Source organism: Monopterus albus, unplaced genomic scaffold (genome assembly GCF_001952655.1).
Source record: "Monopterus albus unplaced genomic scaffold, M_albus_1.0 scaffold352.1, whole genome shotgun sequence".
In the NCBI taxonomy this organism is placed as follows: domain Eukaryota; kingdom Metazoa; phylum Chordata; class Actinopteri; order Synbranchiformes; family Synbranchidae; genus Monopterus; species Monopterus albus.
The window spans coordinates 124,655-152,645 of NW_018128232.1; the positions used below are offsets into that span (position 1 = coordinate 124,655).

The 27,991-nt window shown below is 40.9% G+C and overlaps 3 protein-coding genes across 12 annotated transcripts in view; 1 reads left to right on the forward strand and 2 right to left on the reverse strand.

The window, feature by feature from the left end:
* The window catches only part of ralgps2 (Ral GEF with PH domain and SH3 binding motif 2), a 79,354-nt gene extending 63,757 nt beyond the window's left edge, over positions 1-15,597 (reverse strand). For 2 of the 9 annotated variants that reach the window (XM_020625313.1, XM_020625312.1), the window contains exon 1: positions 15,252-15,595. The gene's annotated coding sequence lies outside the window, so the exon portion shown is untranslated. The other 7 variants (XM_020625316.1, XM_020625314.1, XM_020625315.1 and 4 more) reach the window with 6 other exon arrangements.
* A 460-nt stretch (positions 15,598-16,057) lies between these two features.
* coa7 (cytochrome c oxidase assembly factor 7) lies at positions 16,058-17,693 on the reverse strand. The gene is made up of 3 exons (XM_020625326.1): positions 17,315-17,693; positions 17,051-17,191; positions 16,058-16,562 (listed from the first exon to the last, which is right to left on the reverse strand). Exons 1-3 carry the CDS (start codon positions 17,418-17,420, stop codon positions 16,123-16,125), a joined length of 687 nt encoding a protein of 228 aa, XP_020480982.1. The 5' UTR covers positions 17,421-17,693; the 3' UTR covers positions 16,058-16,122.
* A 17-nt stretch (positions 17,694-17,710) lies between these two features.
* zyg11 (zyg-11 family member, cell cycle regulator) lies at positions 17,711-27,246 on the forward strand. 2 transcript variants are annotated; one of them, XM_020625324.1, is made up of 18 exons: positions 17,711-18,201; positions 18,344-18,509; positions 18,804-19,015; positions 19,107-19,424; positions 19,603-19,716; positions 19,809-19,925; positions 20,007-20,147; positions 20,464-20,640; positions 22,542-22,606; positions 22,817-22,916; positions 23,003-23,053; positions 23,134-23,295; positions 23,468-23,515; positions 23,619-23,816; positions 23,918-23,970; positions 24,611-24,719; positions 25,077-25,277; positions 25,366-27,246. In XM_020625324.1, the coding sequence occupies exons 1-18, from the start codon at positions 18,178-18,180 to the stop codon at positions 25,426-25,428; spliced, it is 2,319 nt and encodes a 772-aa protein (XP_020480980.1). In that variant the 5' UTR covers positions 17,711-18,177; the 3' UTR covers positions 25,429-27,246. The 2 variants fall into 2 exon arrangements, with proteins under 2 accessions (XP_020480980.1, XP_020480981.1); XM_020625325.1 differs by having other exon boundaries at positions 17,714-18,201; positions 24,611-24,708.
* Positions 27,247-27,991: the final 745 nt, after the last annotated feature.

The window sequence follows — 27,991 nt, forward strand, 5'->3', positions numbered from 1 at the left end:
CACTGAATCTCATTAGATTTACAGCTTTGGGAAAGAGGGTTCACAGTTACTTTACTATCACCACCTGGCAGATGAGCCCAGGGGAATTAGGGTTCACTGGGACACTATGGTTAGTAATCAAAGATTAGATCTGAAGCCAGGAAGAGGAGAGAATGAGTGTCTGGGTAGAAATTAAGACAGTATAGGTATTCCTCCCTTTTTAGGGCACTGTCCACGACCATTGGAGCAGAAAGGACAATTGGAGGACAGACAGACCAATAACGGGAGAGTTAAGTCTAAACCACGGCTTCTCCCCAATAGTTGTTGACCAATTAGATAGTAGTACCTTTTCATACAAATATTGTATACCGACAAGTTGAGGACAGTCTTTTCTGTTTTTCCTAAACAGTGAAGATCCATGTGCACATGCTTATTTTGATACGTTAATGCATAATAAATTTCACACTGGGGAATATCCGTTTACTAGTCTTCTCTTCTCAAATAAAAGAACTCTCCTTACACGACCCCTAAATGGGAAAAGCCGAAAATGACATACTAAGTTGGTTCAAATCTTATTTATCAGAAAGATTTCAATTTGTGCATGTTAATGATTAATCTTCCACACAAACTGAAGTTAGTCATGGCGTTCCACAGGGCTCTGTGTTAGATCCAGTTCTCTTCACTTTATACATGCTTCCTTTAGGCAATATTATCAGGAAGCACAGCATAAATTTCCATTGCTATGCAGATGATGCTCAGTTATATTTATCTATGAAGCCAAATGAATCAGATCAGCTGGTCTTAAAGACAAAAAGGCCTGGATGGCCTGTAACTTCTTACTTCTAAACTCTAACAAAACTGAAGTCATTGGGCCTGAAAACCTTAGAGATCTGCTGTGTAATCATATAGTTACGTTAGATGACATAGCTCTCGCCTCCAGTACTACTGTGAGGAACCTTGGAGTCATTTTTGACCAGATTATGTCCTTTAAATCACACATAAACCAAGTCTCAAGAACTGCCTTCTGGGCATCCTGTCTCGAAGTGATGCTGAAAAACTGGTCCATGCATTTATTACTTCCAGGCTGGACTACTGTAACTCTTTACTATCAGGATGTCCCAATAATTCCCTAAAAAGCCTCCAGTTAATCCAAAATGCTGCAGCCAGAGTACTGACAGGAACTAGCAAGAGAGATCATATCTCTCCCATATTAGCTTCTCTCCACTGGCTCCCTGTAAAAGTCAGAATAGAATTTAAAATCCTTCTCCTAACATACAAAGCCCTTAATGACAAGGCTCCATCATATCTTAAAGACCTCGTAGAGCCTTATCATCCTAACAGAGCACTTCACTCTCAGAGTGCAGGTTTACTTGTGGTTCCTAGAGTCCACAGAAGCAGAATGGGAGGCAGAGCCTTTAACTATCAAGCTCCTCTCCTATGGAACCAACTCCCAGTCTCAGTTCGGGAGGCGGACACCCTCTCTACCTTTAAGACTAGACTTGAGACGTTCCTTTTTGATAAAGCTTATAGTTAGGGCTGGATCAGGTGACCCTGAGCCCTCCCTTAGTTATGCTGCTACAGGCCTAAGCTGCTGGGGGGCCCCATGATGCTCCGAGTTTCTCTCCTCCCCTCTCCTCTCCTCTATGCTTCTATATGCCACCATTACACATCACTAACCTTCTCTCTCGCTCTCTCGCTCTCTCGCTCTCTCGCTCTCTCGCTCTCTCGCTCTCTCTCGCTCTGGAGCTCTCGCTCTGGAGCTCTCGCTCTGGAGCTCTCGCTCTGGAGATCTCGCTCTGGAGCTCTACATCTCCAATGAGCAGTCACCAGCCACATCAACCTGACCAGTGTTTGTTTGTTGCGTCTTGTTGCTTTTCTTCTTTTGTCTCTCCTCTATCCACTCACCCCAACCGGTCGAGGCAGAAGGCTACCCACCAAGAGCCGGGGTCTGTCGAAGGTTTCTTCTGTTAAAGGGAGTTTTTCCTCCCCACTGTCACCAAGTGTTTGCTCAGGGGGGGGATCTGTTGGATTTTCACTCTGTAATAATACTGATAACAGTAAGGTTTAGACCTTCCTTTGTAAAGTGTCCTGAGATGACTTTTGTTTGCGATTTGGTGCTATACAAATAAAATTTGATTGACTGATTGTCACTGATGTCTAGATCCTTCTGAAGGTCAGTGAGTGGACAGAAGCAGCTTCATGGTAGTCTGGACCAGTAGGGGTGGAGAAGAGAATGTTGCATGAGTATAACTGCAGGGAAGACAGAAAGCAAAAACTGCCACAACTCTGTGCACAAATACTTAACATTTGTAAATAATGCCTTGTACTCCATTTAAAATACCAGATTCTTCCCAAGGCTGTCCAACTGCCCTTGCTAGAACAGGGTATTTCTTAATTCTCACACTCTGAAAAGCTTTATGTTTGAGGAATCGCATGGTTTGCTTAGCAAATGAGGCTCCATTAACATAGACAACAGAAAGTGAAGAAAAAATGTGTACAACCTGAAAACACTCATTCTTCAAGACAAGAAGTCTGCATACATCTGATTAATCATAACATGATGCAAAAGATAAAGATAAAGTTTAATGGTGTCATAATACTTCATAGTAAAAGCTTTTTTTTTTGTTTGAATAAATAAATCAGACAGGGCCTCTCCACCCTGGCACTGAACCAATTGTGCTCCACCTTCCAACATACTGAGCCATCAGTTCATGAATATTTAGGCCTGTCTGTGGCTGAAAACAAGCATTTGATCTAGTGGTGAAACAAGCACCCAAGAGCACAGTGGGTCTTAAAAAGCAAAGGCTGTAGCACAGAAAAGTATGCAGACAATTATGTAACTTAGGATATGTTCCAAAACAGCCGGGACAGGGGCAACAAAAGACTGGGAAAGCTGAGGAATGCTCAACAACAACAACAAACACAAAACAAACAATCACCTGATTTTATTGAAGTTTATTGGAAATAGGTGAGCGCCGTGAACATGTTGTTCTGCATTTTAGAACGTGTTGCAGGCATCAAACTCTGAGTGAATATTTGCAAAAAAACAGTAAAGTTTGTCAGTTTGAACATTAAATATCTTGTCTTTGTGGTGTATTCAATTAAATATGGGTCAAAAAGTATTTGCAAGTCATTGTGTTGTTTTTAATTTACGTTTTACACAATGTCCCAACTTCATTGGAATTGGGGTTTGTAGAAGTCTCACAGACACAGTCAACGCTTTCCTGTAGCCTAGCACAAGCCAAAGCAGCAATCAAAATGAATACTAAACAAACTACTCCCACCAAAAGCCAATACAAGAGCCCAACTGGTCTTAATAGTTTTATCTGGTTATTCATCAAATGAACCAGAGAGAGGCTGCGGTGCCAAGCTCCTGAGTGGTGGCATGTGGCAGGGCCCCAGAGAAGCCGTCACGTGCGAGTCGTGCATTGGCCTACAGTTTGTGTGTCACTTCAGTCTGATTTGTAGCCCAAATGGGAGCAGGCAGGCAGCTGAGCCCAAGTTCCAGTCTGCTGCTGAAGCCTGGGCAACCTGAGTGTGGTGACAGATGAGTAGAGGGGGAAAGGGGAAAGGAGAGGGAGCAAGAGAAAGGAGAGGAAGTGCAGATGTGACAGCAATACTGATGTCTGTGGTAATTCCCTGCATGGACTATTAACGAGGAAAGGGCAGGCTAACAATACAGAGCAACAGAGCAGTCAGTCAGAGCAGTAATGGTCAGAGGAAACGATAGGATCTCTATGTCTTCCTCTATGAGTCTCTAAGGATTGGCACAAGTCAAACCCACAGCAGAGCAAACACTATTAGGCTATAACGGACTCAGCATGTCAGATAGAAGAAACTAGCACAATGTTATGGACAAAACTTTGTCTGATTGTGTGTACAGTCATAGAAGCAATTAACCTGACAGCACCCAACATCATCATCAAGTAATTATATTGAGAAAAGTGTCACCTGTAGTTCTGACCCCACTGAGAATAACAACCATCTATGTAGCAATAAGCTGCTTTTACATCATTGTTGGACTGGGCAATATGATGACACACTAGAGAAAATAGGTTGGTCAAATAGTGGAGATGTTGCTATACATTATACTGAGGTAGTAATCATTTTATTATTTCTTTGTGTATTACTACTTTAAGTTGTGATTAAGCTCACTATGTATTTCACAAGATGAGCCAAAAACAGATACATCTCTGAACAATGTTTAAGTGAATATCCAGATTATTTACTGCATCATGATATAGTATCTGTATTGAAAATTTTGGAACGATACCGAATCCTAGTTATTATTGTATTAGTACTGTGGGTGTTTGCTTTCACATAATTGTACAGTTTGTCAGGTTGCGGCATGTCATGTATTTGCAGTTCATCACTGAGAGGGCCCACCTGGCACCCAGTGCTAGGGAATACTGCCACCTTTCCAGTTGGATTCTTTTAGCGGCGCTGCTGTCATGCGCATGTATACAATCACACAGCACCAGACCTACTGTACCTTGACTACAATACTGGTTCCTAAATTATACTTTTTTCAATATAGTAAATCTATTTACCACAACTTTAAGTTCTGTTAACATTATCAATAAATGAAAATGCTTTTCAGCATTTTTTGATACTCAATAGTATTGAAGTAATTTGTACAAGGTCATAAAAGGTATCGAAGTTCAATACCCAGCACTAACAGTAACTTCTTTCTAGAAATGACAACCTCGGGGCATCCAAACACAGAAAAACTGTTTTGTTTATGAAACAATAGTGATTATATTTTTTAGATTTATTCATACAATACTGAATATTTTGGGGCTAAATAAAGGTTAAACTTGGTGGTGACCAATATTTTAAGAGGTACTTTTATGAGGTAGAATGAGTTGTTCTTAAGAGTACAATCTCTTAAATCTTCCCTCTCCCACACATCTATAGGCCATCTCCTCTCTCTGTAACAATGAGCTCATCCTCCTCCATCAAATTATTCTGTTCTCTTTTATTGTGTCCCACTCTGCACTGATACTTCATCTAAAAGTACAGTACACCAACCACTACCAAAATCAAACAAGCAAACATGCTATTTTAAGTCTTATAGCCTGTGAGTAAATAAGTGATCTGCAGTACCACATTTTGAGGAAGACAAAGAGGGAGAGTGTTTGAACTCAGCCCTGTGTTGTTAGTGCTGAATTTAACTTTGAGTATTTAGCTGTAAGATTAGTTTTGATCCAAAATTCAGCTCACTTTGAACCTGCTTAACTGAGCAAGATTAAGATAATAGGCCTCCCATACAAATTAAGCCAATGCTCTCACACACACACACACACACACACACACATTGTTACATGTGCAACTTCCTCTAACATGGCACTGCCCTTTCTCCAGGGTCTGATAAAATGGCCAATTAAAAATTTTAACAGAGTGTTACTGAGAGACAAGAGGAAGAACAAGTGTGCCATCAGTGTGTTTGGTACAGAAACACAAATTGGAGCCAAAGTTACTGTCCCCAAAACAGGGCGTGAATTATGTGGGGGTTAGATATTCTTTATAACGTCAGTCACAAATTTAAAATACAAGTTTAACATTCACGGCCCAAAGAACCATCACAACCGGCACATGAGCTGCTTTCATTAATTATTTTGTGCACCTGTGTGTAATCATTCCTTGTGGATTTGGTGTCAAATCAATTCCCATCAACATTCAGTTCAGCAGCCTCTTACTCATCAACATTCTCCCATAGCAACCTTCCACACAATGACAAATGAATTACAAAACAAACAGACAACTTCCTACGTGTTTCAGTACGTAGTGACTTGTGGTTCAGATTGGTAATAGATTCTAGATGTTTATGTAGATTTGTTTAGGAATCTTGGATCTCAAATTCTTTTAAGAGTTAATTAGTGTAGCAGTTTAGATAGTATGTTCTGTGTGTGGTGTTTGCATGTTTAAGTCTTAAGTTCTGAGCACAGCATAGAATGCAGTAGTAGTGAGTCCTAAAACCCAGAACTAAGTTAGCATTTTTGCACTTCTGGTTCCCTAGCCCAGAAGACAATGGGTTTTTGGTTATGTGCCTGAAATGAGGTCTGTGGTTAACACAGGGTCAGTACATTTTTAGGTTTTTTCTATGAAATAAAATACTTTGGTAAAAGGTTGTTGCTAACAACTGGCTAAATGAGACCACAGAGATTCTCTGGGACATTAGACTTGATCCTGCCAAACATAAAGACTAATATACTCACTAGTCTGCCTTTACAGTCTCATAATGTTTGAACTCATGCACTTGCATACTATTCTAAAGGACACAGCCATGATCACTAGTTAGATCAGGTCACGCTAAGATTGTGGATAAGGATTGTGTATAAGAGGCAAGTGTGTCATGGAACCATGGTGTATTTGGTTTATAGCCTAACAATAGCTTTTTACTTTTGGTGCTCATGTTTGGGCTTCAAAAATCATAAAAGTGATGTTCATCTTTGATACTTGTTCAGCAAGATATTCAAACTGTGACAGAGCTTTATTTTCTGTAGTAATCCGAAAGCCCATGGAAAAATCCCATTGGCCTTTTGGTGAGGAAACCAGGGTGATGCTAACTTTTGGGTTGGCAAAAAAAAATACATCATCCCAATGGCACACTGTTACTCATGAGTTCTCACTGTATGCCAACAATAATATGCATCCCATCACAACTACATGTCTAACACTAACCTAAACCTGAACTCTAAGACCAAGTCTAAAACTTCAAGCAGCCGTTTGAAGTTGAGAGGACTGGCTAAAACGTCCTCACATTGCTGACTATACAAGCACATACACACACACCCATAATGTGACACCCACTCACTCAGAGGTCAAGAGAAGAATCAAGTGAGATTTAAGACAAAACAAAAACACAAACCTGGACCAGTTGAAATTCACGGCAGAGATAAAACTATAGAAGCAGAAAAAGCAACCAGACAAAAAAAAAAATGTAAATGAGCAACAACAAAATGTGATGAAAACAGAGGTTTGGCCTAATCCTGCTATGACTGCCTGCATTAATATACCAATATGGAGAGTACTTGCTGTTCCCATCTGATAGCACCTATGAAGGACTGATTCTTTCATTGAACTCTCACAGTGCAAGACGCTGTTACACTGTGTGCTTCTGCCAGTTGGGCTGTGTGTCTGAGAAAGAGCAAGGGAAACCGACCCTGCATCGAATGGAAGAGGAGCAACAGCTGAGACTGGAGAACAGCTGTATCTCCTCTACGCCTGCACTGCTCCCCACCCCCTCTCTGTCAGCCCCTATCTCCCTGAGTGAGCCCCTCACACTCTTTTCTGATCTCCCTCTCCCACAAAGCAGCATGGCCAGGGGCTATGCTGTCTGTACACACACACACACACACACACACACACAATGTGCCTAACTTACACAGACACTACGAGAGGGAGCCTCTGTTCTCCTTAGAGGACGAGTACAGACGGGATGCGTGTGCTACTAAACATCTTCTATTGACTAAAAATAGGAAAGACATTGTTTCCAGCAGCAATGTCACCCTCCCTCTTCTCTTCCCAAATCCTTCCTACCCTCCCAGCTTTATAAGATTATAACTATGAGACAAAAGGAACCCGGATAAACACTGAGGTTATCCTTTGACATACAAAGCAACCTCAAACATTGGCCTGTCAAGCATATCTTTCTATGTACTTGTCATTTTGTCAGTTGCTGATGTTCTACACAGACTGTCCATGGTTGATGCAGAATCAAGTCTCATGTCTGACTGTCCTTCCGTTTGTTTTTACAGAAAACAAACACTGCCAAATACCTGAAATATACACAAGCACTGCAAATATTGTCTAAGTCTTGTTACTACTGCATGAAACGAAAACAAAATCCACGTTATGTGTGGTCAGAGGAAACAAATTCACAAAAGCTGAAATTTCATAAAAGTTGCTAAATGCCATATTGTGGGAATGTAATGCCGTCATGGTGTTAAAAAGGTACTCGTACCAATTTTTCATACATTTTAGCATATTTCACATAAAAGCACGACATTAAAGTTGAAATAAAATATTGTGACAACAAAATAATATACATCCAGTTTGACAGTTGTAAAGCACAGGCATGCAAGTGCAAATCTCTGTCTGCATATCGAGATCCATCCTGTGGGAATCCAAAGGAAAACAGGAAACAAGGTGTCTCAGTTGCACACAAATCTACACAAGGTCTTTCAGACGACACAGAAAGACATCTGCTTAAGAAGTGAATCATCTCCATTCACTCATGAAAGAGGTGCTGGATAGTAAAAAAGGAAGACAAAGATTCAAAATGTTTATTGTCATATGCACAGTATGGAAACGTGTTTCCCTGCACAATAAAATTCTTACTTCGCCGTCCACCCTGAATGTCAAACAACACAAGTGAGATATAAAGGGGAAAAACAGCACAAAACCTAAAGGCACTTTAAAGAGCGAGTGAAAAGAAATATAATCATATGCACAGTATAGAAACATGTTTCCCTGCACAGTGAAGAGTGGGACAGGTGGGGAGCAAGGAACACTATAGTTCCTTGTCTGATGTTAAGACAGGACAAAAAAAAATGCTGGGAGTAAAAGAAGACAAGAGGAGGAGAAACATAGAATCATGTTTGTCTCCATCTGATCTATTGTCTTTGGCAGGATTCACAACCAAGTTCATGAGTTTCCATGACATAAGCGAGGCTCAGCTCTTAGTTTAGAGTCCAAGCCAAAACACTCAGGAGCTGAGACCGACAGATGAGACTGTGTTATAAGACATCAAAAGGCTTGTCTCCAGCATAGATTCAGCCCAGTGGATCGGGACAATATGCAAGGGAAGTGGAAGGGTGTGGCATCTGTCTGTTTATGTACATTTGTGCCAGGGGGGTGGGGGTACAGCCTGGTTCTGTATCTGAACAATACCACAATACCCTTTTCACTCTAAACAGCACACTGTATTTAGACCAGGGTGCCCACACTTTTTCGCCTTGTGAGGTACTTTTCAAATGACCAAGTCAAAATGATCGACCTACATTAAAAATACTACACACACACACACACACACACACACACACACACGTATGAATGAGTGTCGTAGTTTTTATGAACAGTCAAAGTGCCACTCCACATTTCCGTTCTTCGGAATAGTGATGGTAGATTGACAGATCAAGCAAAGGCATTTTGAAAATAACGTCGCAAAAAAAAATTAGTCCTCCTCCCATTCCGCATGGAATGTTTTCAGTCTCTTACTTGATTCAGCTCCCCCACTCATTTTTTAACTAAGATATTTTTGAAAAAATACATTTTAACCAGTATTTGTTTATTATTATTATTAATAATATTAATAATATTAATACTAGGCCCTGAGATGGGTCAATGATTGGCAGCAACACTGATTTTGATGCTCTGGTTTGTTTGTTTTGTTTGTAAGGTCATGCCTTTAATTATGCACATCTTTTAGTCTAAAGACAATTCAATGGGCAAGTTACATATTAAAAAAATAAAATAAAATCACCCCCCAGATATAGTTGTCATGGAAGGGGAACTTAGCTATAGAGACCAAAAAAATTTTTGGTTCCAGGCTGTAAACACGGTTATTTCTGCTGTAAAACTGGGCATTATAACATGGGAATCTATGGGAATTGACTCCTGTTTGAAGTGAGCCTTAAGTGGCCATTTGAGGAACTGCAGGTTTTAACACTTTTGCATTAGCTTCATTTCTCAACCTTGAAGGTTGCTGCTGGATTAAGACCAGCAATCATACAACTTTAAATGCTGCTGAATGTGAGTATATGCAACCTGTTTATCCAAGCCACAGGACTGAGTTGGATTGGAAATGTTTGTGGTATACCCAAGTAAAATGATGCAGTCTAACAAGTGTCCTGCACAATCAGGTGTTTGCCAATATTTTTCTATCTTGTTTATAACAAGTGAAAACCAGGGCTTTCCTTCCCTAATCAAAGTCCACCTAGGCATTTTTGTCAACCTCATCACTTAAAGTCAGATTGATGTTCATTTGCTTGTGACCAAGATACAGCCTAATATATAAATCAAAAACTATCTTGACACAAGGACACTGTTGTTGCTCTGCACAGTAGTTTGCATGCTCCCCAGAGGGACATTCTACTGGAAAGAATACTCCATATACAGGACTAAACTCAAAATGTCATATCAGCCTTCAGCGGGCACAGCATTGCATGCTTTTTACTACAACTCACCTTTGACACACCAACCCCTGGGTGACCTGAGGTAATGTTGACTTTGAAATACATACAAACCCCAATCTCAATGAAGTTGGGACCTTTTGTAAAATGTAAATAAAAACAGAATACAATGACATTCTGGGGTCTGCGCAGTCGTATTTTGCGCTTTATAACGTCTGGACACCACAAACACAAGATATTTCTTGGTCAAACTGATAAACTTTGTTTTTTTGTAAATATTCACTCATTTTTTACAAAGCTACGCTGTTGTGAATGTGGCTTTGCATTGTCTTGCTGAAATAAGCAGCCATGTCCCTGAAAAAGATGTCACTTGGGTGGCAGCATATTTTGCTCCAAAACCTGGATGTACTTTTCAGCAGCAATGGTGCCTTCACAGATGTGCAAGTTACCCATGGGCACTAACACACCCCCATACCATCATAGATGCTGGCTTTTGAACTTTGTGCTGATAACAATCTGGATGGTCCTTTTCCTCTTTAGCCCATAGGACACGACGTCCATTAAATATCTTGTCTTTGTGGTGTATTCAATTAAATATGGGTCAAAAAAAATTTGCAAGTCATGGTATTCTGTTTTTATTTACGTTTTACACAATGTCCCAACTTCATTGGAATTGGGGTTTGTGGATTTTAAAAAAAGTAAATGTACAGATGAAAAGGGAGCCATCCAAGCAGTAGACAAGCAGGAATTCAAGTACAGCCACTTAGTTGAGAGATTACCACTGTATCTTACTACCATAACAAATAGCCAAACATACTACTCAGTACACATAGCCATCTTTCCATTTTGATAAGATCTGTTTACAGGCAGAGGGAACATATGGTGGATTCCAGGGACAAGACTTTATGAGGCAAAGAGTTACACATGCATATAACTTAAGTAATGAAAGCTTCTATGAAACAGTAGACGCCTGTGTGCTTGGAGATACTGATTTATTCAACAGGTTTTACTGCCACTGGTAGACAGGCACTCTGCATTTATAATCCTCATTGAATAGATCCTGGTCCTACTTGATGGACTGCAACTGACAGAAGATAACTAAAATATAATGAAGCAATATTATGCATATGAAGAAGGCTACATCAACAAGAACTTTAGCTTGATACTTCAATACTACACAGTCACAGAAGCCTGACCATGTATCAGGCAGGGAAGCCCTGTGTGTTCCTTAAATTCTGACTAGTCTATCTAATGCTCAATGCAAACCTCAGAGAATGAAATGTGACAGTTCAATATGAATGCAGTCCAAGCACTGGTGCTCTGTCAAATCCTGTTTCCAGCAGCATGTTCAACATTAAGGACCAACATGAATTTTTAAAGTTATTCTGCAGTGTGGATGGCAGCCATAGTGAGAGAGCAATAATAACTGGTAAGGTCAGAAAAGATTTGCCACTTTAAATCAGTTATGGTTCAGTACAGTTCCCCACAACCGTGAAGCGTTTACAAGTCACCTATATCCACAAAAGACACCATGAGATGAGAAAAAGAAAGGAAGCAAGGGCTTCAGGGATGGTTAATGTAATATGTTGGTGCATCATGATAGATACTGCCTTAGATTACTTGAACAGACAAACATGACAAGACTAAAACAGCATCAGATCCCACTCATAACAAGAACACATTGTGAAAAAGAAAATGAGAGCAAAGTAACACAAAGGAGACGCTGGGAATTAAAGAGGAGAGGGGGTAAGTTGAGTCGCAGGCCTCTCACTGTGTAGCCTTCACGTGTGAGCCACTCCCAGTAGTTAAATTCAGACTAAAATCTTCTCAAAGCTCCAGGCCTCCTGCTGTCGCTCAGCCTATTGTGGCGTGTGTTTAGCAGACCATGTCTCTGTGACAGAGAGAGATTCAGCAATCAGTCAAAAGTGATCCTCTGGGTACAGACTCAAACTCTGTTTGTGTCAGCAGTGCTTCATGGCCTCTACTTCCCTTAAACAAGAGCTGTGATTACAACACAGCAGGACCCATATGGCAAATACACTCATAACAATAAGGGGCTGTTTTGCGGTACTTCCTCAAATGCTGTTCAGTGTACAGCAACAAAGGCGCAATGCTCAGTCTATGCAGTGAAATCGACACAGCCTGCCTCTGAGATTTCTGAAGTGAAAGCTAAAGCACACATTCTGTCTGTCTTTCATCTCCTCACACATACAGTCATGCACAGTCAACTTGTCAAGTGCTAGCCAAGCTCATAACACCTGCTTCAGCAAACTGCCAGCAACATCAGAAACACTTCATACGGTATATAAAAAGTCTCTATCAAACACACCATCATAAAACATTATTATCAGTGATCCAAAACAACTTGTCAAATGCAAGGACCTTTCATATTTCTCCTAGAAGAAACAGGGAAGTTGGAAGGGTTTGTGAAGTCAACATAAAAACAAGAACAGAAAAAGAACACGGACAAGTAGCTCTGTGTTGGTTCTTGTAATGACAGAGCTGGGGTGATAAAGGCAGAGGAAGAGTGTGACACCATGTGACTTCGCACTTCCATCTGCACTGAAAGGATATGCCAGACACATGCATAAAGTTACCCTGGCAACTGAGCAACAGCACTGCTTGGAGGTCACACAGAAAAGGCTTGATGCAAGCCAAAACTGTACAGAAACCATGATATAATGCAGAACAGAGAAACCAGGGGTTGAACATGATGATGCAAAAGCCCTAGAATGTCTTATCCCTCTCTCTTGTAAACACACGGCTCGGATGCTGGTGGGGGGGTTCATTTCTCACAAACACATACACAGATGTAATCTCTAACTAATCACATTTGCAGGCCTTAGACAGAGCAGCTGCACCACAGCGCTAAACAGATGGGCCCATGTACATGAGGCATTTTTAGGATTAGCCCGGCCCAGAAGGTGGTTTGTAGAGCCACCAAGGGACAGTTTCTAAAACATCACTGGTGCTCAAGTGACACTGAGACTCTTATTCAAGCAGATGAAATCTCAAAGATGGAAAACTGGAACTGCATTTATGAAATATAACACGACTACCATTTTAATTAAGAACTGTTAGCTTATATCCTTGCAATAGATGATTATGTCTGTGAGGACAATTAAAAGTAAAAACTCAAACCAAGTGAGCTTCAGCAAAACCTCCAGGCACTCAGTGTTTCAGTTGGCAGGCAGATATGTAACGTGACATTTGTGTTTACAGTCAGGAAAAAGGATGAAGAACAGGATGAAGCCAAAAATACATTTTGATAATTTAGTGCAGCACTTGTAAATATACAGAACTTTTGCTGCTTAAGGCCAACAGTTCAAACCTCCACAGTGAATAAAGAACTGAATCTACCATATTTTACTGGATTCAAAGCTACTTGGGTAGATATTTCAGATGTATACTTTACACCCATTGAACACTGTCCTGCAGGCTAAACCTTTCCCTGAGAAAGTATAACAATTCATGGCTTTTTCCTCTGTTTATCCTGAATCTGATGAAGTACAAATGAAAAAGTAATTCCTTCTCTGACATATGGAGGACTGAGGACCTCTGGCATTTGGAAAGAATTAAGTCCCATCTCCTCTTCTGGTCAGAAATAAACACTCCATCAAACAATGCATTTAGATCTGGTATGACAGCTATTATCAACATTGATGAATAAATGCATTCTGTATCTGTTAAAAGACTGCTGATGACAAATGACACTCAGTCTTTTCTGCATAACACAACACAACCAGAGCACTGTAAAGGCATGCAAGTCACGAGTGTGAACCAATGACTTCTGGGTCATATGTTAAGTGTTGGGAACAGCAGCACCACACATCCTTACTGGATATAGATATGGAACATTCCTTTGAGCCCTCTAAAATTGGGTGAGTTGGACAAGCTACAGCAACATCACACAGGGCTCTGTGAATTCAGCTTCAAACTAGCTGGCCCACTCTTGTCCTTCCAGTGATTTACACATCTGTATTATTTCTGAATTCATGAACTAACATGCAGCTGTCATGTCACAAATGATTTTGCCACAATAGGGCAAACATACCTTCATGAGCTTCATCAGCTCCTAGCTGACAAAACAGCTAGGAGACTGTCCAAAGATGGATGGTTGTTAGTTCTGCATAATATTGCTTCATTTTAACTGACATTATTGATCAACAAATTAGACTACATTAATGATGGGAAACAGTTATTAAGAACACGGGAGAACAGCTTGCTGAGTGTTGGTAATAAAAAGGTTTAAATCTTTAGGAAACCCCTTCCGGCTGAACATGGGAGGAACGTCTGAAAGCTACCCTCATTTAAATAATTTCAGGCCATGCGGGTCAAAAACTGCAGATCAGCCCTTTACCAGACCCTGAATATCCTCACGGCTCATCTTTTGTTCCTGTTTTATAACCGAGATATGCTATGGCTAAGACAAGATAGCTATCGCCGTACGCAGAGTATTGTTCGTGGATGAACCCACGCCACACCCAAAGCACTCCCCGGAAGGCAACTGTGCAGGGGGCTCACCACCAATGAGCTATCCAGAACAGAGTGGATATGGCTGCTAAAAAAGCTTTTGGGGAGCCAACAGTACCAAGTGGTCGAAATAAAGTCCCTCGTCTCCCGAAACATAAGCAAACAGAAGCAAACACACTAAAACCTGAGGACTTGTAAAATGATAGGTCGCTGAATCTCTACACTCTTGTCTCAAACATTTCCATATTAGCATGTTCCAACTCTTGCTAGCTTGATTCGTTAGCTTGGTAAATGAGCGCATGATTTATTACTAGCATGATAAATTCTTTGGTGTGTGGTGAGGCGACCTTCACGTGAGCAGAGGGAGAAATAATGCCTATATAAGCCACTGCGCCCAGCCACACCATACAAACATGCATTACACAAACCTGGACTAGTCTCTGTGTTCAGCTAATCATTTCTCCCATATCTCTCTGTCCCCTCATCTGGGTGGATGCCGATTTATGTTGATAAGGGAGAATCCTACATATTAAAACAAACACACCCGAAGCCTTCGTGGGGCTTAATGTTACACTGGCTAGCTATCTCGACGGCTGGAGGGGGATTTTCTAAATTAAGTCGCTAACGACAACAAACGTTGCCTCATAGTGTCCTGTAACTCACCGAAGTGTGCCGTTTTCTTCCTTCTCTTTCTGATATTCCAGTGGGTACATCAGAAAGCAACAGACAGCTAAGAGCTTCAAGCTAACGCTCAGGACACGACGGTACGCCTCACAACAGCTGTGCTCTGTTTTGAATGAGAACTAAGGAGACGCACGACTAACAGGCGGAGCTACCGACGGACCAGTCCACGCATCAACCAGCTTATCTTAGGTCTTTATATTCAGAAAGCCTTTGTCCATGTCTACATGTTACACAGTTCATCAGTATCGTGACGGTTAAAATCTTGACATATGGGACTACCATACCCCCGGCTGTCAGTGACTGCAGTAAAAGCGCCCTGAGGTTTAAAAAAGGGCGCACATTTCATGCCTTTGGTTCCGACTCCCTCTTGTGGTCCAACCACCACGGTGCCTGGCCTCCTGCAATTATCCAGTATTATGTACAGTGGGATCTATGACAATGTCCCGCTTATTAACATAGACTGTATACAAAAATTATGTTTATACAGTGAATTAACTACAATGGGTTTTGCCAGATTTAATTACATTATATTTAATCTATTACAGTGGAGTACTCCAGAGCTATATCCAGTGGTATACCCTGCACTATAGCATACACAAAGGATGATGTACACCAATACTGAATAAAAAATTATGTACATGATAATCTGATGATTGCATGAGTTCAAACTAAACATTAACCTTTAAGCTTGTGCTAACATTTTCTATTCAACAAATCGTAAACAAAAGCATAATTAACAACCAAATACTATAGTGAATCAATATTTTTTATTGTTTTTACATGTATATTTGTAAACATTTGGCTGACACATTCAAACAAAAACAATGATCATTTAACAAATGTGTCACATTCATTCCCCAAATTTCCTTTCCTTCTCTAAACTGTACAGCTCCTTTGCTCGATTCTTCAGCTCTTCTGCTTTCTTCTCGTCCTTCTCTGTACCGTCCCCGAGTCTATACATGCGGCTTGCATTGGCGCAGCCATACACATGTCCCAGCTCACAAGCTCTGTTTGCATACTTCAGAGCTAGAGTCATATTTGGTGGCAGCCCTTTGGAACTGCTCTCAATGAACAAACCACTGAGGTTGAAGCAGGAAGGAGCAAAACCACCTGAGCAAGCCTTCTCATAGTACTGCTGAGCTGCCGTGAGGTCAGGTCCTCCGTCCATAGCTCGTCCATCACAGGCTAATAGACCAGCATTATGGCAGGCATCTATAGACTTCTTTCCTCCAGCACTGCAGGCGCGCATAAAGCAGGAGTAGGCTGCTTTTAGACAAGGAGTCACTCCACCTGGTGGGATCATTTAGGCAAAATGACAGAGGTCTTTATGCATCTTATACAGAGAAGTAATGTAAAAGCATTTAAATCCAGCCCTTGTTTAGTGCCGCATTCAAGATGTTATGTAAGTAAAAGTGCACTAAGATGTACCCAAGTACCACATTTTAAATTACTAATTGAATTGAATTTAACTATTATTGTACTCGCATGTAAAAAATATTCTTCTTTTTTCATTAAAGGCTTATAGGCTGCATGCTAAAAAAAAATAAGCAAACTGCCCATCACAATTTACAAAAGCACAGGCTGTTGCCCCAATGTTGCTGTCTGCTTGATTCCGTAAGCAAAGACCCTGTAACTCCCATTCCTCTCAAGTATCACACCCACATTTTATATTGTTTCAACTTGTGTTATTAACTTTTTAAAATTGTGAACTTTTAGAATTTTGCCACAAACACAAGAGAAGTTAAAAGATAAAGCAATAAGCTATGCTGCTGTTTCACCTTTTCCTGTGATATGGTAAACCCCCAGTTTATAGCAACTCTCTCCATGTCCATTTGTTTCACAGTTGTGTTTGAGCACTTGTGCTGCAGATTCATAGTTTTTTTTTATCCCTTCCAAGAAGTCTGCGAGTCGCTGGCACCCTAAGAAAGACATGTCAAAAGGATAAATGAAGGGGCAAAGGTAACTAATACATAATGTCACAAAGTCACCATCTTGTGCCGACATTCAGCACCATGGATCTGTGAGCTGTGCAGGTGCGTTACCTTCAGGATCCTTCTCGCTGTGGCACTGGAAGCTGTATTCCACTTCCAAATTGTCCAAATACTGCTTCACTTCCGCTTCATCTTTAAAGTTTATTAGTCCAGCCATATTACAACTTGACCGAGACTGCACGCTAAAGCCTTAGCTCCCACTACATCCACTGTACTTGTGACCTTGGTGAATGAGTAGATGGGCAATATAGAAAAGCGATAACTTGGATTAAAGATTTCAGTGGATGTAATTACCAGAGACCACAACGTTGTTATTATGGCGTACAATAATAACTCATATGACAGTCCTCCTTTGAAAAATAAAAGATCATGGTCATGATGTGTGTGACCAGATAAGTGACTTCCTGCTTTCCTCACAAGCTTCCGTAGTCCAGCCCCTTCTCTAATGTACTTCCAGTGTTGTGACCTTTGTTTACTCTGTCTAGTCAAAAATAGCCCTGCCTACCCGTTGTGGAAACTGTATTCACCAACTAGTTCCTTAATTCATAGCTTCGGTCGCTATAGTCATTAGTCGATACCTTTCAAACATGAATTCTTCCACAGCAGATAGCTGTCGGCATTTTTTGCAAGGAGACCAGTTTTCCTCAACGGACACGACAACAAGGGAGCTAGCTAGCTAGCTGGTCCGCCGCTAACGTTGGTCAGTCCTGTCGTCGCCCTGTCCTTCAGGTTCCTGTACAGTTAAATACGTTAGCACACCACCGCCAGACTCTACTACAGGTGAATACTGCGAACGGGAGCAGTGAAAACGAAGTCGCTCGACGGCCAGCGAACTAAGCTGCATGTTCTCTTGGTGAAAAAGACACCGGTCTCTGTTGCATAAGCTAAAAATTAGAGTGTTCCTAACCGTGGCCATGGCCTGTAGCTTCCTAAACATGGTAAGTATCGGTTTGACCTTTAGGTGATTTGTGTGACTTATCTTTATGTGGTCGGGTTATTACATGAAAATTACCTGCAGTCTCTCAACAAATTACATTAAATGCATCTACACTAGCAAATATATATATATTTTGTCTTCAGGATGAGGCATCTCCGGCAGCTCTGACAGACTTGTGCCTGACCTATGTGAGTCAAAACCTGGAGTGTTTTTGTGTGAAACGCCCTGATGGCTCCCTGTGCTTCAGAGAGGCTGTGCTCTTCCCACAGGAGTTAGCAGACCAGCTGTTGGCCAAGATGGCCGCTGAAGGTAAACCTGCACCATTGATGCTTTTTTACACAGTCAAGTCACCTAATGAACTGCCAAATACCAACCCAAGTAATCATCACTTCCATACACCTGGTTACTAACTTGGTGGCTTTTGTAGTCTTTCAGGAAAAAGAAAAAAAGGCAAAATATTTGAACAACTTAATCCCATAGTATGATGTTACCCAAACCAAAACCCAGTTATACATAAGCAGAGTCAGTATTGTGCAAACTCAGGCCTGTTCAGTTGTACATGAACCCAAAGATAAACCTTAACATGAAATTTTTCCACACCAGGTCTGTTGAATGACAGCACAGCGGGTGTATTTCGGAATTGTGAATATCTACGGCTGAGACGTGCCTGCATCCGTACAGCACGTATCTCTGCAGAGGCTTTCCAGAAAGCCCTCTGTCCTCACAGACTGTTGAAGCTGGATGCTGCCAGTGTCAATGCGGACCTCACTATTCCTGATATTCTCCAGGGACTGGCCACCAATAAATATTGTCAGGTAATGTGAGATTATTTCACAGTGTTTGGGAGCCACCCTTTTTTCTCTTGATATTAAAAAAATTGTTGTTGTTTTATTAAACATCCTGCAGGAGTCTCTCCAGCGACTTGTCTTAACAGGTCTGACCATGTCCTCTCTGGAGGAACCAATCCGGTATCGTTTCAGCTCCCTCCAGGGGCTCCGCTCCCTCTCCCTAGCTAATGTAGACTTCTATGACTCTGGGTTAGTCGACGTGTGTTCCCTTCCTCGGCTGGAAAGTCTTGATCTCTCCAACACCTCAGTCACTAACCTCAGTCCATTGCTGGGCCTGAAGGAGCGGCTGCGCTCTCTAACACTGCACCAGCTGAAGAGGCTCGAGATGAGCACTACTCAACTGCTGGGAGTCATCGGCCAGTTGGATGTTTTGCAGGTTAGTGTGGAAGGGTGGAGCTGAGTTTGGTGTTGTCTGAAGGAGCGGAGGAGTGTTAAACCTGTTCCAGTTAGTTTATTATGCTATAAGAAGAACACTGTTATTGTGATTACATAAGCTGCACTTGTTTACGTGTGTGTGTGTGTGTGTGTGTGTGTGTGAAATTATGCCTATGCAGCACCTAGACATCAGTGATGATAAACAGTTTACCTCTGACGTGGCTCGTCAGCTGCTTGGACAGCCGGGGATCCTGCCCACTCTTGTTTCCCTGGATGTGTCGGGGAGGAAACAGGTGTGCTGTTGAGGCATCTGTGAACATTTCTGTTAGATGTAAAGACAGCATAAGGCCCTAAAGACAAGTTGGAACATGTGTGCATGTTGCAGGTTACAGATGCAGCCGTTAAGGCTTTTGTTGAGGAGAGACCAGGGATGACTTTTGTGGGACTTCTGGCCACAGATGCTGGTTTTTCTGACTTCCTCTCTGGAGAGGGAAATCTTAAGGTAGGCATAGATGTGTACATTAACATCAGTATCTGTGTAGAAATATAAGTTTGCTAAACTGTTTTCAAACTGTGTGAACAGGTAACGGGAGAAGCCAATGAGACCCAGATCTGTGAGGCACTACGTCGTTACAGTGAAAGGGAAGGTTTTGTGAGAGAAGCTCTGTTTCATCTGTTCAGCCTGACCCATGTCATGGAAAAACCACGGCCTGATATCCTTAAGGTAAACCCACATTATTTTACTTGGACATTATGTTCTATTTCTCATTCACTTAAGGCTGTTCTTTTGTTCTGTGTCGAAGCAGAAGGTTATGAAATAAAGAATTATAATGCTTAAACAACATTAATAATATAATATCTGAACCACATATTGTATTTATCTGAAACTGTAAGTGACGGAGTGTCTGCCAGCCACATTTCCTCCTCTTAGACAGCTGTTGCAGAGTATTACTACTCCAAATCTGCACACTATACAGTAGGTTCCTCAATGGGTTCATTTAACATAAAATTGATTACTTATTCTCTTGGGTTTTCCCTAGCTGGTAGTTTTGGGTATGAAGAATCACCCTGCCACTCTGAATGTTCAGCTGGCAGCCAGTGCCTGTGTGTTCAACCTGACCAAGCAGGACCTGGCAGTAGGAATACCAGTCCGACTGTTGAGTACCGTCACTCAGCTCTTACTGGAGGCGATGAGGACGTTCCCCAACCACCAACAGGTAGCTTCATGCCTGCTGGTGGCATACGTCTTTCATGCCATATCAGTCATGATAAACAGTTTGTGATAACAACAACGAGTGTGTTAGAGACCGGTCCTCAGGTTGTGGTGGGACATGCTGTTAGTTGGGAAATATCAGAGAGGAAGATATGTACGCAATCTGTGTGAATTGCAACAACTTGAAAATTCTTATGTGGTGGGAAACATCCCACTACAACAAAAAAAAACGGGTTCCCTTTTTTGATTATTGTACCATGAATGGAGATGAAGTGTTCAGAATAACAAAGCTAAAATGTAGCCCAATGCAAAACTACTGTTACCCACTTCTAAATACAAAACTCTGTGTGACCTTCATTGACACCAAATGCAGGATGTTCTTTATTAGTTTTTGTTGAAAGTGCCACATACAGTTATATGGAATATGCATAATTACAGTACTTTATATTTGCTGTTTTTAAACATTCTCTAAAAGTAAAGTGAATGCGACTGAATAAGGAGGACAGCACACTTAAAGTGCCCATGGCATGCTCATTTCCAGCCATTTAGTGTTTAATCTTGGGTACCTCTACTGTAGATTAGCTTTGCACCCATCATAACTCCAAATTGTAATTATTTAAAAATGATAAAACCAGAGAGCCTCTTCTTTAAAATGAGAGGATAGTTCCTGAACTCACATAATTCCTGTTGCCAGTGTTGTTGAAAGTGAACAGCACAACGAAATGTAGCTGCATTCATTAATTTGAATTTCTCCTCCATAGATAGGTAAACATCGGTATATGTACCGATGAAAAGAGATGTGTAACACGCTGAACAAAGCAGGTAATTGAGAAACCCCATATTTTAACCGGCATAATGCAGACATAGTAACTTCTCCAGCCTTACAACAATTATCTCTAACGTTACAGAAACAACACATTAACAGACATGCAATGCGGGTTTTTTTTTTGATTGTTTGTTTGTTTTTTTGTTTGTAACTTGCCATTAAGTCCCACCAAGTAGTGGAAACATCACTCCCTTTCAAGTAGCTCCAAGGTCGGTAAATCCAACCGGTGGTCACTGCCTCTTCCCCCGTATGACCACATATAGTCCCAAAGTAGTGAAATTAATTCCAATAGGTATTTTAGCACTGACAATAACATCATGGGTCGTTAATCTGCTTGTTAACCAGCAACACATCACATGCAGCAGATACATTGGCCTCAAGCAGTCAAAACAAACAGGTACTGTGCTCCGGGGGAATCCAGAGTTGATGAGCTGATCATTCCCCGCTGCAGGGGTTTCACAGGCCGGCTGCTTGTAGGTTAGACTCAGTCAGGTAAAACAGCAGGTCCCTATACAAAAACATTCCTGAACATGCAGTAACCTCAGGCCCTATATGTTTCTCAATATCCTCTGGTCACAGTGCAGGCAGCAGAAGGTAAAATATATCCACAAAACCAGGCACAGTCAAAAAAATCCAGCTTTTACAATGGCACTGGTGGATGTAAGGCAGCCTCTCATGAACGCACAACCGCCTGGAGATTATGACCATTCATAGAAAGAAAAAGTCTCACAAGCGAGAGTTTGTGAGACATGAATAAACTCAGTTGCTTCTGCAATAGAAGTACTAGAACATACTACAGCAAATTTTTTTTGCTTTATGTCACATCTAATATGATAATTCACCGTTGTATCATTATAGATATGTCTAAAAGAAGGAAAAGCATGCCATGGGCTCTTTAATGTTAACCTTAACAGCATTACATACATGATGAAGTGAGAACAAGATTTTTTTTTCTTTGTCATACAAGGTCTCCAACTCAGACAATGAGAAAATATTTCTGTATGCGCATTTTACTTGGCTTGTATAACAAAACACAATTATCAGTTGTTGTTATTCCATTTTGCTGTATCTGCCAACAGCTGCAGAAGAACTGCCTGCTGTCTCTGTGCAGTGATCGCATTTTGCAGGAGGTTCCATTCAACAGGTAAAAAATATATTTTTACAATAGTAATATAATTTTGTGTAGTTATTTGCATTTGAAATGGTTACAGACTTATTTTAAAAGGACTACATGTATACTGTATAAAAGTGTAAATGTGCAACACACAAAACCAGGAAGTAAAATAACTGACAGGCTACACTGTTTTGGAAACAAATAGTTTGAGACATTTTGTATCCTGTTCCCATTTGCAAGATTTGAAGCTGCCAAGCTAGTGATGCAGTGGCTCTGCAACCATGAAGACCAGAACATGCAGAGGATGGCTGTTGCAATTATTTCCATACTGGCCGCTAAGGTATGTACTATGCTGTATTACTGCCACAGGTACTATTACTAATGCATTCTTTGCACATTTGTACAGGTTTTCTTTGCTTTTTCCAGTTGTCCACAGAGCAGACAGCCCAGCTGGGAGCAGAGCTGTCCATAGTGAAAGTAAGATTTCAATCTCAGCTTTTACAAAGTTATCAAAAAAGGCACATTTTCAAGGCATGTATGCTCTTTCTGCCCTGTAGCAACTGCTCCACATTGTGCGTCAGAAGGCAACTCGGGGCATGGTGGATGCCACCCTGAAATTTACACTCAGTGCACTCTGGAACCTCACTGATGAATCACCGGCAACCTGTCGCCGTTTTATTGAGAACCAGGGCCTGGACCTGTTCATCAAAGTTCTGGAGGTATACAGAAATGTCAATACATATGTGTAAATAAACAGAAATGGGCTAGAGCAGATTACCATTCTGGTTGATCGTCACACTTGTTGCTCTGTATAAGTATGCCTGTGGGGCAGGATGACTCACTCTTGTTTTGTCTCTGTACCTCCCCCGCTCCTACAACCCCCTTTGCCAGTCCTTCCCCACTGAATCTTCTATTCAGCAGAAGGTTCTCGGTCTGCTGGTGAGTTTTCTGCTCTCTTTTTTTACCTTTTAGAAAAAGTGAGAGTTGAATAAATTCATATCAATAGGACATCATTATTCCCTTTTCCCATTTTGTTGTGCAGAACAACATAGCAGAGGTCGGGGAGCTACATGGAGAACTGATGGTGCAGGGCTTTTTGGACCACATCAGGACTCTGCTGCACAGTCCAGAGGTAGAAGTAAGCTACTTTGCTGCAGGCATCCTTGCACACCTGACGTCACGAGGAGAGGAGGCCTGGACGCTCAACCCCAATCTTCGGTCCTCACTGCTGGAGCAACTGGTAGGAATGAGCAAAACTACTCATGCCTCATAAACGCAAATACTGTACACAGTTATTTCAAAAAGTTGGTTTGCATATCATACATTTATGTGTCTTTCTAGCACACTGTCATTATGAAGTGGCCTCCACCAGAGTGTGAAATGGTGGCCTACAGGTATGATACAGCATCGCTACTGTAATAATCCATCCATCCATCCATTTTCTAAACCGCTTAGTCCAATCTATTGTAATAATAAAGCAGCAAAACACTTTCATTATAACAGGTAGGGCCACAGCTAATGGATTTTATGACTTGTACTTTAGTAGTTGAATGATTGTTTATTCACCAGTGACAAAAATTAAGATTACTTACAGTATATCAAGCAAGTACATTTTTAAGAATTACAATATGACAAAGAATACAGATCTATACCTTGTTGGTACACAGGTTGCTTAAAGTGTATTCAGAGTTTTTTTTTTTGTTGTTGTTGTTTTTGAAACTATGAGACCAGTTTATAGACTTGACATAATAAATGTTAGAGCCTAAACCTTTCTTTACTGTCACAGGTGGAATACAGAAATGAACACCTGATGGTTCAAGAGACAGAATAACAGTCTTATAGTATCTCTGAGAGATTGATTCAAAGCATTAAATGTAAACAGGCACCTTTAAAATACAAGTCTGAAATGTTCTTTATACTTCTGTACCCGGAGCTTGACACTGTACAGCATGTTTGTGTGAATAAATCCTATTTACAGTCAAATTGTCAAAATCTTTGCATAAAGTGTGACAGTTATATTTTCTCATTATGTAGGTCATTTAACCCCTTCTTTCCCCTGTTGGAGTGCTTTCACACCCCTGGTGTCCAGCTGTGGGCAGCATGGGCCATGCAACATGTCTGCAGCAAGAATGGTGATGCACACGTACAGTCTATATTTTTGTTCTCCCCAGCTACATAAATATGAGGGTCAGAATATTAGGAGCATCTCTGAATATAATGTAGTCCAGTACACCACCACCTTTAACTATGACTTCAATAATAAACATAGAACTGAATTTATACATTCATGACAGTTTGACCAAAAAATGCAAACATTTTGAGCTTCATAAACATGGATGTTAAGGCGTAAAGGCATTGAATTGCATACTATTGTACAGGTGTACCTAATAAAGTGGCTGGCAAGTGTATGTGCACATACAAGACTGGTGTTTAGCCAGTCACAGCCTCACTGTTCCAAACTGCTCACAGATTGGATATTTTATTACCCTTTGTGTTACAGCTGCTCGATACTGCAGCATGTTGCTGGAGGAAGGTGGCCTGCAGCAGCTGGAGCACATTCACAAACACCCACAGACCCACAGAGACGTCAGACTGTTGGCCAAGAGCATTCTTGAGAGCCTGCAGCGCCACAGGGCCCGCACCGGCCAGCTTGCACAGACGCACACAAGTCGCTGCCCGCCACATCCATAACCTCACAGAGGTAATGATGCACACTAGTTATTACTGGTTATTTGTCTCAGTCTCACACTGGTTGGAAATATTTTGCTCTCATACATTTTCTCTTTCAGAAAATAAGGCTCCCCACGGAGGACATTCAGCTGTGTGCCACCACAGAAGGGGATATTGTATGAGTGCATGTGTGTGTTTCTACATGCCACACACAATACACTTTATCAAGAAGCCCTAGAACATATACAGGACAGAGACTACACAATCCTTTGCACACACGCTAACTTTATTTATTTTCTTTATGGGTTGTTTCAAAACAAGAATATTTCTGTGTGCTAATCTTATGATAGAAATAAAAATATAACTGTCAGTTAAGTTCAAATCTCAACATGAGTTTTGTGTCTGTGCTGGCTCATGTCACTCTGACTTTGGCATCATGATTTTCATACCAAAATCATGTTAATGCACATACAAATCTGAGGTGAATCTCCTAGAAGCTCTGCTGAATGTCAACACCCTTCCCACTCCTGTATGTTGCTGAGGACTCTGGTTGTCTGAATCAGGTAGCTCATTAAATATATGCATGATGTTGCTGTGAGCACGAGCATGCTGGAGTCTGTCTGAATGCACCTTATGTTCATTTTAGGAATGCCTGCTTGTTTGTTTATAGTAGAGTTCTGTTCACTGAAACCCACACCTCTGGGTCTGCAATACCACTGTTGCTCCTCTTAGTTTACTCTTTTATCAGCTGATGTCTTTGATTTGATGTGACAGGACACTTGCCAAGGGTGTGTTCAATGGGTTCAAATGTTCCAGCCATTAGAGGAAAACCCAAAATATAGAGATCATATCGCTCTAAGAAACTCGAATACTTTTCTGAATGTTTGGCAGCCCTATGTCTGCAGGAAACCCTAAATTGTATCAATGGCAAAGCCTGCATTACTGGAAATCAGAAAAGCCAGAGTAGTTGGAAATACAGAGTGCTACAGTCAGGTATGTCTGGTTAACTGCAGATGTCCTTTCTAGACACAAATGGCAATAACAAGGTCAGTATAGTCATTATGGATGTGTATTACAACACAGCTCTTTTTGGAAAAAAATATACATAGTTTGTTTCCTAATGCATCTGAGTGTCTTAAACACTGTGTGTGCACATGTATGAATTTTTCATATCAAAGAGTGTATGTAACTTATATATAATAGAAAATGAAAGAAACAGTACCTTAAGACTGGTTGAAGTGGTTGCATGGAAATTGTTCTATTGTACAAATTCATCAGGTTAAGAAATTCTTATACAAGAAAAGAGGGACAAGGAAGGGTGTGTTACTGGGAAATATTCTATATTTCTGTCCTCTGCTATAGCTAACCATGTGACATTAGTGCCATTCTGGATAGCTTTTTAACAGGTACAATTCAGTTGTCCAGTAAAGCTACTGTGTGTTGTAACACCAGACCTGGACACCCACATTCTCCTTGTTCAGCTCTTTTTAAGGCCCCGTCACCATTCTCAATGCAATTAAAACTAGTAGTGGTTTTACAAACTGCTGTCAAACCCAATAAAACCATGATACATACTTAAGGCAAAGCATGCGGTATTGTGGCTTCAGTGATAATACAGTAACTTGTCATGTGACTTGTACATAAATATATTAAAAATGGTACTAGACAACAGCTGCCAACAAAACATGCATACATTACCCTACCTGCTAAGTCAGTTACGGCCTTGTTTTCTGAAAGTTGCTGTTGTACAAGTTTGATAATCATGCATGTGACTCGTCATTTTCAACACAAGTAAAAAGCAGCACATGACATTTTTCTGGTGCTCCTTATATCTTTAATGGTTTAACTGAACCCCTGAACATCACCCTGGAGGCAGGTTCGATTCAGATCGAAGATGCAAAAAGACAAGATAGTGTAGGTCCGTTATGACTGTGCCATGTTGCTGCTGAGAGTCATGTTTTACGTTTGGAAATAAAGAATGTACATTCCCCTAAACTGGAGATGACACGTGTTGCCTTTTTATTCTGTCATTACCAAAGATGATGTCTGCTTCTCTTGTAATAGCGTTAGCAAGCTAACGTGAGGTTATAGAGGTTTGACTGGATTCTTTGTGATTATTTGATTTGATTTTATTTATTTATTCTTTCAAACATGTAACAACAGTCAGTATGTCATCACACATAATTCCAGACATGTCCACAAAAATATTTTCAATTTACTTATACCTAGTACATGCTTGAATGGAGTAGGAAGAAGTTAGACTTATCTAGTCCTACCCCCTAACATCATCTTATCATCATTGGTTTGCAAGCAGTATTACTACATGGATACATATTCTACATCCACATTCCCATCAGATTAATCATTAAGCCTGTCCTGTTCTTGCATATATCTTGATTGACACATACCTTTATATCTGTGTTTAAACTCATCAATATTCTTACTGCTTTTTATGTCCATACCTAAATTATTCCATAGTTTTACTCCACTTATCGAAATACAGAATCTTTTTTTGGTTGTACGTATAGCATGAATTTTATAATTTAACTGACCCCTTAGATTGTATCCCCCTTCCCTTTCATCAAATAGTTTTTGAATACCACCAGGTAATAAATTATCAAGAGACCAGTTGGCTCCCATGGGCCCACCACCTGCAAGAGGATCCATAAGGGGCTGGTGCACAGTGGATCTGGCAGCAGTCGAAGGCAGGGGCCCCGACGACCCGATCTCTGGACACGGAGACTC